The sequence below is a fragment of the Rhodnius prolixus genome, unplaced genomic scaffold (assembly GCF_049639745.1).
Source record: "Rhodnius prolixus isolate KJV_2025 unplaced genomic scaffold, Rpr scaffold_1, whole genome shotgun sequence".
Taxonomy (NCBI): domain Eukaryota; kingdom Metazoa; phylum Arthropoda; class Insecta; order Hemiptera; family Reduviidae; genus Rhodnius; species Rhodnius prolixus.
Window position 1 is genome coordinate 41,446,739 of NW_027411581.1, and position 13,522 is coordinate 41,460,260.

Genomic DNA, 13,522 nt, shown 5'->3' on the forward strand with positions numbered 1-13,522 from the left:
TATTTTATTATATATAAGATCATATTACTTTTTTTTTTTAGACGCTTTTCCATTTTGGAGGCAAGCGCTATTCAAAATACGCCATCAGTTCTGTTTAGTTTAGGTAAAGTTCCCAAGTGGCTGCAATCTGTTGAATTCGCTTTACAACGGCCATTCTTGTACCGCTCAAAGAAACTGAACGCACTGGCTAAACGTTTGTTTCTGTTTCAGTCAACATTTTCGGTACCCAACTTGAACAAAACTTCCGATAATTTAGCCATCCGGTCACAATTTCACTTCTTAACACTTGATAACGATGGAATCTCAAAGCGTCTGTTTTCATTCACTTCCAAATCAACAAATCTTCAGTAATGATTGAAGTTCGCCCAATTCGTTCCACATCATGAACATTCGTGCGGCCATCTTTAAAATCTCTCACCCATTTTCGAACTATTCCACTGCTCTTAATGTTTTCTCCATAAACTTCACTGTTCTCTAGATGTATTTCAGCCGTTTCAACAATAAGATACTCAATTCTCAATCGGCGGGTGCACTTTAAATACTCACAAACGTGAGACCTGCAAAGCTAATATGTATTGCGGAACTGGGTTCGATTCCCGGTCTTAGGCCTTGGATTTATTTAATGGTTAATATATGAAAATAAATGAGAGAGAAAAACACAAAACAAACACACACAAAATAATTATATACTTTGAATACTCTTAAGGGTTGAAATTAACACCAATCTAACATAAGTATAGTTTATTCACTTAATACATAATCGTTGACATAAGGCGTAACACACATAAAACCTAACATACTTAGAGTGTCATACATAAAGTGAGGAATGTCACTTACTACCTGCAACCCTCTTTCACCCTAAAACGGTCATCCCTTCTCATACACCCTCAACAGGGTAGCCACTCAAATACCAAACATTTAAATTTACCTACAAATAAAAGAAATTTACAGTAAAGTATGTTTGCTAGTCGCCTCCGTCCACGACACCTAATTAGTAGTTGGACGTTAAGCCCCGCCTGAAAAAATAGGCGATTACTTTACTTTACTTCTACTCACAAACGTAAACACGGTCGAATGTTTCCGTAATAACGTCTGGTTCCTTCCGGACAGATGTAGATACCCAGCGCGCATTCTCCAAATGCCGACCGCAATAATGCAGCGGCCGAATTTCAAAACGGTACTTACTTAAAAAAACACAACTCGTAGTTACTCTAGATCACGTTACAAACTTAAAAAATTGTGTAATTGATGGAGACTCAAAAGCTTAACAAAAGAGGTGAAGATGAATTCGGACACGTAAGATAGAAGAGTAACCGAATGGTAAAAAAAGAATATTATATATTAAAATGGTATATATAAGAATATAATACATTAAACAGACAAAAGAACCGTAATGATTTACTGATTTTTCTTTGTTCTTGGAGAAGCTAAAAATGCGGTTACGCCATACAAGACTTGGAAATGCAATTTGGCACAAGATATAATTGATGTAGGCGCTCGAGTACGCCTACACCCAAATGCCCAAGTGGGCGCTGTACGAAATAATAGTAGACAAAGAAGAGTAGAAAAACTAAAGAGAAATAAAAGAAAAAGGGGAAGGTACTTACCCTTTGCAAGGAGCGATGTTCGTGAGGTATGTTGATAATCTGCCTGAGAAGCGATGAGAGGAAAGGAAGCTGTGGAGCGGAAGCGTGTATATATGTTTATGTAAATGTGTGTGTGTGTGTGTGTTGAGCTCTGAGAAAGGGAGGCAATATTTGGGCTCAGGCTCAGAGAAGCGTAGCGGAAGTGGAAATGAGGTAAGCGGAAGAGTAAAGGGGGAATAGTGCAATAAGTGCACTATAAGCGGTGGAATATGCGTGAAGCGATATTCGGGAGAGGCGTTTAGATGCGGATGATGCGTACTGTTAGGTGTCAGCGGAAGTATGAAAGTAATAGCGTACCAAGGGCACTAGATGCAGATGAAAAATGATAGGCGTGAAGTGATGAGTGAAGCGTTGAATATAAGCGTATTAGCACAGAAACACAGAAGCGTAAATAGCGCGGTCCCGCAGAGAACTGTGTAGGCTCGAAAGGTGACCACACGGTCCTAAAGGAAGTAGTGGGGCAAAGGGCTTAGAATAGAAAAAACAAATAAAGGAAATAGAAGTGATAGGTAGTGACGCATTTGGCATAAGAAACGGAAACTAAGATTTTAATATACTGAAAATTATTGAATAAAAAATAAGACTTAGTAATTGGCGATAGTGATAGCAGGAAATTAAGGCGGATGCGTACATTAGTACGCGCGCGGGCGCGAGACTGAGCCGCGGGAGTCGGAAGTTAGTCACGACCGAACATCCCGCCCGCCCTGAAGGCTTGGCTTCAGCGAAGATTGATAAGCGGAATCTCTATTGCGATGGGAGAGGACAGAGCTTGTTTAGCGGTCGGCGGAAAGTGCCGGACGCGGTGGTCACATCAGCCACCCGACAGACGCCATCTCGTCCGGGATGTAAGGCGGTAATGCGGCCGAGCGGCCATTGGCGGGGAGGAGCATTGTCTTCGCGAAGAATGACGACAGTACCCGGCGAGATAGCTGTGGCGGGCAGCAACCATTTCTCACGCTGCTGCAGCGTATGCAAATATTCTTGACTCCAGCGCGTCCAGAAGTCCTGCTGGATACGCTGCGTCAGAGTCCATCGGGACAAGCGGTTGAGTGCCAGATGGGTAAGGCGGTGCTCTGGCGGGGCGGTGAGGGGGCGGAAAATTAGGAAATGTCCCGGCATCAGCGGCTCCGGATCCGCGGAGTCAGAGGAGAGAGCGCAGAGGGGGCGAGAATTAAGGATTGCCTCGACCTCAGTAACCACTGTAAGTAGCTCCTCATATGTTAGCGTTTGCTTCCCAATCACGCGGGAGAGGTGGTGCTTCGCGGATTTAACCGCGGCCTCCCACAATCCGCCAAAGTGAGGACTAGCGGGTGGTATGAAACGCCAATCAATACCACGCGTGGAGGCGGAATCAACGAATAACTGCTGATGGCGGGGGTTGCGGATTAAGCGGCCGAGATCACGGAGCTGGTGATGGGCCCCGACGAAGTTTGTTCCGTTGTCGGAAAACACCGTGGTGGGGAGTCCGCGGCGGGCCGTGAAGCGTCTAAAGGCGGCGAGGAACGCGGATGTTGAGAGCTCCGAAGCGATTTCAAAATGAACGGCCTTGGTGGCGAAACAAATGAACGCCACCAGGTAGCCCTTAGTGGTGGCAGCGCCGCGAAGGCGCGCACTTGAGACGGCGAACGGGCCAGCGTAGTCAACCCCGGTCACTGTGAATGCGGATGCGGCGGAGATGCGTTCAGCGGGTAAGTTTCCTAGCGGTTGGATAACAGGGCGCGGTTTGACAGAAAAACAGCGGTTACATTTAGCTAAGCGGTGGCGTACCACGTTTCGTCCATTGACGATCCAGTACTGTCGGCGTAAATAGGAGTGGGTAGCAAGCGCCCCAGCGTGTAGTAAGCGTAAGTGTGCGTCATCCACTATTAACCGCGTGAGATGATGATCCTTAGGTAGTAAGAGCGGGTGGCGAAAACCATAAGGCAGCGTGGAGGCGGATAAGCGCCCGCCTACGCGGAGTATTCCATCCTTGTCCGTGAACAGGTTCAACTGACGCACCAATCGATGACGCGATTGGGGGTCTTGTGCTTCCTTCATTTCGACGGGGAACGCATGAGCTTGGGATAAGCGTACTAGCGCGATGAAAGCACTCCGTAATTCCGAAGTGCTAAGCCAACCCTGGCGCGGTGTAGCAGAATTACGACAGTTGAACAAAAAACGAAGGCAGTAGGCGGTAACCCGCTTCAAGCGGAGAAGCGATGAATAGCGCGTGAAAAAGGGCTCCTCTTGAGCGGAGAGCGCAAGCGTGAGCGGGGGGTCGGCGCGTTCTTCCTGCTGAACCAGATCCGAGGGCACGGGATCATTAGAGGTAGGCCAGTTATCAAGGGTCTCGGCGAGCCAGGGTGGCCCGGTCCACCAAAGCGGGTGTGGCTGCAGCTGATGCGGTTGCACGCCTCGTGAAGCGCAGTCAGCGGGATTATCCTCAGAGACCACATGCCTCCAAGCATTAGCGGGGATGAGCTCCTGGATGTCAGCTACGCGATGGCCAACAAAGGTCTTCCATCGATGGCTCTCGCCGCGAATCCAGGCAAGCGTGACGGTGGAGTCAGAAAACGCGATCAGATATGCCCCTAACTGCGGGAGCATGGACGAGGCAATGGAGTGCAGCAATTTAGCTAATAAATGTGCTCCGCACAGCTCCAGCCGCGGCAGCGACATGGTCTTGTTAGGTGCAACTTTCGACTTGGCGGCCACCTGGTGCACTTGGCACTCTCCACGGGGGGAGGTGGTATGCAAGTAGACGACCGCGGCGTATCCATTCTCGGACGCATCGCAAAATCCGACTAAGCGGTGGGTATAAGCGGCGTCGATCGTGGGAAGCAATCGTGGTAAGCGTATACGTCCCAATTCGGGCAGGCGTTGCTGGAATTCGAGCCACGGGGCTGCGAGCTCCGTAGGGAGTTGCTGATCCCAATCAAGTTGCAGCCGGCAGAGTTGGCGAAAAAACAACTTGGCCTTGAAAACGACCGGGGTTAGCCATCCCAAGGGATCGAAAATTCTGGCCATTTGGCTAAGGATGGCACGTTTGGTGGATGCGGGTTCAGCCATGCGCACCGCGTAGAAAAAGCTATCAGTAGTGGGATCCCAACCCAGCCCCAGAATTTTGAGCACAGGATCCCGATCAAGCTGAAGGGGGTCCTCGGAGGTGGGTTGGCGGCAGTGCTCGGGGGGTAGGCTCCGGAGCAACGATGGGCAATTCGTGGCCCACTTACGTAACTCAAAACCGCCCGCCATGAGAAGCCGCCGGACCTGCTCCATCAGATGCTTTGCAGTCACCTCGGAGTCTGCTCCAGTGAGTATGTCATCGACATACACTTCTTCTTGGAGCGCGAGTTTAGCATGGGGGTATTTATCCCCTTCATCGAGCGCGAGTTGGCGGATGGTGCGCAGCGCGAGGTAAGGGGCGGAAGATACGCCGAAAGTAACGGTGTTAAGACGATACGTTTGCAACGGTTCATCTGGAGAGAATCGCCAAATTATGCGTTGATAGTCACGATGGGCAGGTAGCACCCGAATCTGGCGGTACATCTGTCGGATGTCCGCGGTGAATACCACGCGATGGAGGCGGAAACGGAGCAGGAGCGTGGCGATATCCGCTTGTAGCTTGGGTCCGGTAAATAGAAGGTCATTGAGAGAATGTCCGTTGGCGGAAGCGCATGATGCATTAAAAACTACGCGGAGTTTGTTCGGGGGATCGTCTGGGCGATGCACCGCGTGATGCGGAATATAAAATGGCTCATAAGAGGGGGGAGTATCGGACGCGGATACAAGGTCCATATGCCCGCTATCCAGGTAGTCCTGCATAACGTCATGGTACGCGTGCCGAAGCTCTGAGTCTCGAGCGAAGCGTTTTTCCAAGCGGAGAAACTGTCGCGTGGCCACATTTCTGGAAGCACCCAAATGTGGAGCCCGGAGAGGAAGCGGAACTACATAGCGGCCGTTAGCAAGACGATATGTATCGCGGAGATAGAGGTCTTCGCAAATGCGCTCTTCAGGGGTGAGCGGCAGTCGTTCCGGAACCTTATCCACCTCCCAGAAGCGTCGGACCAAATAGGCGAGGTCTTCGTCTGCGTCTCGGGGAACGGGGTCGAGTACCACAGGAAGCGCGATAGCTGGAGCGACCGATTCGGAAGCGGAGTACGGATTTGCGGATGTGTGAGTGACGCATTCTCTGGTTTCAGCGGCGGAAGGCGCAGGGATGAGAGCCACCGCATCCAGAACGAGAGGTGGCACGGAGGAACGCTGGGGAGACGGATTGGACTCGCGAGTATGAAACACAGTTCCGGGCGCGAAGCGTACGTGGATATTCCTAGACAGCGCTGGGCGGTATGGCCCATGAAGTACCCAGCCGTAGGTAGTGCGGAAAGCGCCCGGCGCGCGAAGCGTGGGGCGAATTACCCCAGTGAGCATGAGGTGCGGTAACACATCATTACCCAACAGCAGCTCAATGGGCTGCGGATAATTAAATGAGGGGTCTGCCAGGGGGAGAGCTTGGAGATGGGGCCAACTGCAAGCAAAAGGCCGCGTGGGCAGCGGAGGAATGATATCCTCTAGGACGGTAGCATGGACCCGCAACAGGGGGGGATCTCCGCAATGGGAGATAAAGAAGTTGGTTCGATACCGGGAGTGAGCGGTAACAGCGCCGCCGAGCGTGAGCAAATCGGAGGAGCACCGGTGAAAGGGGGAGCGGAGGTGGTTAGCGAACCGACGCGTAATGAGCGTTTGGTGGCTTCCGGTGTCAATTAGGGCGCGCACAAAACCGTGAATGTTTTGATTCACAGCGTGTACCGTGATGGTAGGCAAAAGTGGGTATGGATACGCGGGGGGGATGGTAAAGGCGAGGGGGGTTGGCGGAAACCCTCATTCCGCGTCCAGTAAGGGGCGGGGATCGCGGGAGCGGATATGCCTGCGAGAGGGGGGGAGTTCAGCCGGGTTAGGAAGAGCGGGCAAGGGGGGCGATTCATCTTCGGACGCGGGGGGGGAGGGACAGTCCGCCCAACTAAAGCGCGACGGGGGAGACGCTGAGGCAGGTGAACGGTGTGGCGAGGTGGCAGTGGGGTTGTCCACCGGAGTGGCAAGCGGTAAGCGGGGCGGGGAGGTCGAAGGGATAATCTGCGGGGCCACTGGGCGGTCAGTGGGAGACAAGGGTGCCGATGGGAAATCGGAAGACACGGGATGCAACATCGTATGATGTCGTTTGTTACAGACGCGGCAGGACTGCACCGATCTGCAGGCTGTAGTCAGATGTTTAGCGGAGAGGCAATTCCTGCATAATCGGTGAGCATCTATATATGCCCGGCGCTGGGTGATAGACAGTGTCTTAAACCGGGGACACTGCCGAATAGAATGCTTAGCTGCACAGTATTCGCAGCTGTAAACAGACACCGGGGGCGCAGGGGCTACATATTGCGCGGAGGGGTCCCGAGAGGCAATAGCTCCACGGGGCGGATACAGGGGGGTGCGAGCGGAGGCGGAGGGATTAAGCGCGGATGCCCTGCGAGGCGCAGGGGGGGAAGCGCATGCGGAGGCAGGGGTTACGGCCGCGCGAACAGGGGGACCGGAAGAGGTCACCCGAGTGACGGCGAGCGAGCGCCTACGCAGAAACGTGCGTAAGTGTTTTACGGTGGGAAAGGGCTCATCAGCGTAGGCCAGCTCGAAAGCGAGCTGACTCTCCTGGTCAAGGCGGCGAGACAGGAGCAAAAACAGTAGAAAAGAGGCCGGGTCATCCGCGGGGATATTAAGAAACGTCTCTGCACACCCCACCTGCTCCAGCAAGGCCTCCAGATGCTGAGGTGAGGTATGCGGGGGGGTCTGAGGAGCGCGGGGAAGTAACTGGTCGAGCAGCGATAAGGCGAGGTTGCGGTGGCTGTCAAAGTGGCCACACAACAAATCCCACGCCGTTAGGAATTGCGCTTCCTGGAGGGGGATGTGAGAAATGATAGAGCACGCAACCCCGGAAAGCGCCCCCCGTAGATAGGTAAACTTCTGCACCCCGGAAAGTGCGGGGTTGGCGATAATGAGGGACGCAAACTGGTCCTTAAAGTGCGGCCACTCCCGGATATTGCCGGAAAAGTCCGGTATCGGTAGTGGGGGGAGGAGCGGGGCAGCGAAGGTCGCTGCACCGACAGCGGATGAAGCGGGGCAACTTTCTTCGAAGGTGCAGATTATCTGTCGGTGTAAGTCCCGCACTTGCTGGACCTCAGCCGACAATTGGTCTTCTGAGAGGCCTTCAGGAAGCGAGTCTACCTCTACATAAGGCTCAACGCTTTTAAGGAATGTAGCGTAATCGGCCTCGACCAATCTCGTCATCGAAGCTATGAGCGTTGAGGACAGAGGAGCGACTCTAAGTCGTTCGGCAACGTCCTCGAGATGTCGATCCAGGGCCAATTTAGTTGCTCTGATTAAGCGAGTGAAGGCAACAAACGATAATGCACCTGCAGTGCCTTTCCCTTTTTTAGGCGCCATAGTGGGTTTTATTAAGCGATGCGGAAGAAGTGGACTGTATATGTGCGAAAATCCGGCCCGGAGGACCAAAATGTAGGCGCTCGAGTACGCCTACACCCAAATGCCCAAGTGGGCGCTGTACGAAATAATAGTAGACAAAGAAGAGTAGAAAAACTAAAGAGAAATAAAAGAAAAAGGGGAAGGTACTTACCCTTTGCAAGGAGCGATGTTCGTGAGGTATGTTGATAATCTGCCTGAGAAGCGATGAGAGGAAAGGAAGCTGTGGAGCGGAAGCGTGTATATATGTTTATGTAAATGTGTGTGTGTGTGTGTGTTGAGCTCTGAGAAAGGGAGGCAATATTTGGGCTCAGGCTCAGAGAAGCGTAGCGGAAGTGGAAATGAGGTAAGCGGAAGAGTAAAGGGGGAATAGTGCAATAAGTGCACTATAAGCGGTGGAATATGCGTGAAGCGATATTCGGGAGAGGCGTTTAGATGCGGATGATGCGTACTGTTAGGTGTCAGCGGAAGTATGAAAGTAATAGCGTACCAAGGGCACTAGATGCAGATGAAAAATGATAGGCGTGAAGTGATGAGTGAAGCGTTGAATATAAGCGTATTAGCACAGAAACACAGAAGCGTAAATAGCGCGGTCCCGCAGAGAACTGTGTAGGCTCGAAAGGTGACCACACGGTCCTAAAGGAAGTAGTGGGGCAAAGGGCTTAGAATAGAAAAAACAAATAAAGGAAATAGAAGTGATAGGTAGTGACGCATTTGGCATAAGAAACGGAAACTAAGATTTTAATATACTGAAAATTATTGAATAAAAAATAAGACTTAGTAATTGGCGATAGTGATAGCAGGAAATTAAGGCGGATGCGTACATTAGTACGCGCGCGGGCGCGAGACTGAGCCGCGGGAGTCGGAAGTTAGTCACGACCGAACAATTGAAATTATCGTTTTTCACTTTAATAAATACAAGTGGGTTGTAAATAATAAACCAATCATTCCAACGTAAAATACTTACAAAACAACGATCATAGTGAAAGCTTTTATACATTTATCACGAGTTAGCAGGAGTTCTATAGAGCGATAGACAGTCATTTCCTACCCATTTCTGGAGAATTAACTGATATTTCACTTGCGATCACGGTAGAAACATCTCCCACTCGTATTACTGCCAAAAAAAAAAAAAAAAAAAAATGCTAACGGTTATTTTGATGTGTCTGTTTAGAGAAGTTTCACTGAACAAAGATTTGCAAATCGCCGTGGCAACAGCCTACGCAAATGAAATAACAGCGCTTCGCCACTGATTGTATGCGAGATTTATATGATATCCAAATTTTGATCGGTGATTTGTAAGCGAAATAAAATTTAGAAAAAACAAAATCAATGAATTAAAATACTAAACCACTTTTTTCTTAAAAATTTATTTTTAAATTAAATTTTATTATTGAATTTGTTACAGCTGTCTCAGCTTTCTTTATTTTATTATATATTACTTATAGCTTTTTGTCTCCTCAGATTATATATGAAATATTTATTGTTGTAAACATGTTAACAAATGAAGAATGAATACATATTATGAATAAACATAATCAAATTATTTGATTATTTATTGACCATGTTAAATGTGAATACATATTTTAAATAAAACCAAAAATATAGTTAATGCCAAAGTGTTTATATATTTATGATAGTTATTTGAATATTTATATGTTTTTTGGTTATAAGAACTTTATAATTACATTAATATGTGGGCGACACAATAAATATGCAGGAGTGTTTAATGGTTTTACAAATCTAAATTGAAAGCGGGGTGCTTCCAGTCTCTTGTTATGAATATTATATTTTTATATGATCAACATTTGTAATTTATACATATAGTCACAGATAAGGCATTCTAATAGCCAGTATCACATATTATTTGCATGGCCACGCTAGATGTCCTGTACAAAAATTTAAGATAACAATCTTTATGATTTCAAATCTAGTATGAAGGAAGGCTGTAGATCTTTCTCTGTTTGCAAAATTTCCACCCGATGGCCCATCAGTGGTAGATGCGATGCAAAGTTTCCAAGTGATGTCCGTATGATATGAAGTCGTATTGTTCCAATTAGGAGACAGTAATGGCTGCATTACCACTGTTTTGATTGATTGAGTTTTGATGGTGTGGTTCTATGCATGGTTTAATTTATTGCGTCTATTTGGTAATCAATTGAGTATATTATATCATCTCTAAGTACGTTTCTTTTGTTTATTCATAGTATTTTCTTGATCTAATCAATAAATAGCCAAAAATGTAACTTTATCTAATGTAAGATTACTCAACAAACGTTCAAAACTGACCCTTCGAACACTATATACCGTTCTACATGCCCCAATATGGACGTACGGAATACAACTCTACGGAAGCGCCAAGAAATCGAACATCAACCGACTTTAAACCTTGCAGTCTAAAATTCTAAGAACAATAGTTAACGCTCCCTTCTACGTCTCCAAACATACTACACACTCTGATCTAAATATTCCTCTCGTCTCTGAAATAGCCCCAATCTCGATACACAAAACTCCACTCAAATCTACACAGTCATTACAACCCTCTTTTCCACAACATTTCTACTGCAACACTTCCTTCAAATCCACAGCACAGACTGAAGCGGCGGTGGCAACGCGATCATCTCAACATATAACACCGAAATCCTAGGATGGCGAACTAATGGTTTCCATCACTGGATGGTCGTCGTTCACTCCACTCACGTCCTTGGCGCACAAGCACGAGCGCCGTATGTATCCGCATATATATACGTGCGAGTGTATTTGCGCTGACCTTATCTCCCATCTTTTTTGCTTGTTGTAATTAATAATAAGTATAACTTCTTAATTAAAATCAGTCAAAAAGAAGCAGCATCAGCTGCCAACACAGTCCACCCACAATAATGTATTACTTCCTCTGGTAGCCTCCTCGCACCAGAGGACTTAGACACTTTCGTGCAATATCTGCCACTTAAAAGAATCACATTCTGTTTGACAAATAGTGAGTTTTGCCGATGTTTCCTGAACAAATCAGAGTCTGCAAAGAAAAGAAAAAGACATTCCTTAAGCAAGCAACCCATTCAAGTTGACCATATTTTGATTTTAAGATTATTTGGTAATGATTCGATTGATTGAGAAGATGTAAAAAATTAAAACAAATAAAAGAAAGTTGGATGCGTATAAATTGACCTTCAGAGAGCTCCAGTTTGAAGACTAACTCGTGACCTTCTCTACTCCATGACGGCCATTCGCCAATAATAACTTATAGAGACTGTTTATAATTAAGTATAGTATAAATGTTTATTTTTCCAATTAGTGCCCTGGCTAAACTAATCAAGAGTTATGTATTATGTAATTCCTTGAAGTAAATTTCCAGGACTGCTTCCTTTCAGATGAAAGATAGCTCTTATTTCAATTTAGAAAGAACTGTCGAAAGATGCTTATCAATAAATTAAATTTTTAAAACATCTTACTTTCTTTTACAGTCCTGAAAGAAGTATTAAAAGATCCAGGTCAGATTAGCAATTTTGTTATTTAAATGTATACAATTTCCTCTTCTTAACTTAGTTTGAACAAGCAAAGTCTTGAATGAGAGCTTAAAAGTTTTTATAATGTTTTCTGGCAATGTTTATATAAATTACACAAAACAAAATTTGACAAAAAAAAATTAATTAAAAGTAATTAGAGATCATTTTCAATTAGAATATTTTTTAATATTGAGGAATAATTGTTCTAAAAATATATAATTCATTCAAGATTCAAACTATTTCTTCGCTACTTTAGTTGAATAAAACAAATTGAAGTAATGAATAGAGTGGTCTACTAGTAGAAATAAAAATGAACTTCAAAGCAGTTGACACTATGCTTTACTGTCTCTCGGCCCATTATAGCTACTCAAAGAAAACTATATCAACTAGAAGTGAAGTCCAGTCTGGGGCCTGGGCTACCCAAACTTCATACCTGCCCGAACAAATAGAGACACAGTCTTAAGGAGAAACAGTCTAAGCTACCAAAGATCCTGGCAATCCATGACACCCTAAACATCATCTTAAAATAGATAAGTATTTCCTCTTTTAACATACGAACTCGAAAGAAATTGTTATGAGATTAATTTTGTAGAAGTGTCTTCATAAACCACAATGCCCAGGAAGAAGTCAATGAGTTACTGCCCGAGAGTGATCCGTAGAGGAGCCAAAACATCTCTTCTTGGACAGTCTACAACCCACAGAACTCGTCCTTAAGGATGATTGCAAGGAGGCTGGTATTGCATTGAGAAGTATGTCGTCACGCTAACGGTTAGTTCGAGATCAATGAGTGAAAAGAAAGTAAGGTTTTTCGATCCAACTCCTCGTAAACCCAAAATCCTAAAGTGTCTCTGCATCCAGAATAAAAGAAATCTTTCTAAAGATATCTTTAGTTTAGCCATTGTTCTTCCAGTCTCCTAGCAATTCTAAACAAACTTAAAGGTAAAAACTCAAGGGTTCAGTGCCTTCAATGCAGCCGGCCCATCCGAACAGATGCAATACTTTTTTTAAAATCCCTATTTATTTATTTTTATTTTCAGTGAGTAATAAAATTTAAGAAACAGTTACACATTTCTACGATTTATAATAACAGACAGAACAAGTAAACTCACGTGAATGAATAAATTTTATATTTAGTTATAACAATACAATGTTTACAAATCCTAAAAACTCCCAGAAAATAATAATATACTGTTAGGGCGAGAAGCTGGAAGTCGCTTAGCTTTGGAGCAATGTTGGGTCTGTCCTCAGGGACTAAAACAAGCAGTGACTTGATAAGGAGAGGGATTTATGTGGAGGTTATCTTGGGAGACCAAGTCTCTAACTTACTCCCCCATGCTGTATACTGTACCACCCTCAGACGGTCTATCTCTGGTCGGAAGGTAACCTGTGGCAGCTATTCTACCTTGCAGTCTTCTTATATCCGCCAACACATTACAGAATTACTCGCTTGAGTAGTTTGTCTTTCACCCTTGGAGACCAGAACTCATTCACCATGCTGGAAGTCATTACCGGGCCACAGTCATGTTCATCAGACATACAAGCATTAACTTGTGACCAAATTGTTGCTTTTAGTAAACAAGTAATATTTCTAAAACTTCTAATTAGCTTGACAAGGCTTTGTTTCTGGTGAACGTCTTTTCACTTTCATTTACATGTGTACTGTTAAATTTAATTTGAAGCAATCACCTGTGATAAGGCTCTGTGCGGTAACTAAGCGATCAAGATAGATTAGCCCTCATCACACTTTAACTACTTTTATCTAAAAGGGGCTCCTCAAGCAGAAACGTGAGATGTAAAGATCTACCAGCAATGAAACTTGCTTTAATATAAGCACTAATTAGTTTTAAAAGTTGAATAGCTGCACTTTATTAG

At 45.9% G+C, this 13,522-nt stretch overlaps 1 protein-coding gene across 1 annotated transcript; it reads right to left on the reverse strand.

Annotated features, from left to right (window-relative positions):
- Positions 1-2,390: 2,390 nt before the first annotated feature.
- Positions 2,391-6,056, reverse strand: LOC141448482 (uncharacterized). Its single transcript, XM_074116862.1, has one exon. The coding sequence runs from the start codon at positions 6,054-6,056 to the stop codon at positions 2,391-2,393; it is 3,666 nt and encodes a 1,221-aa protein (XP_073972963.1).
- Between the last annotated feature and the right edge of the window lie 7,466 nt (positions 6,057-13,522).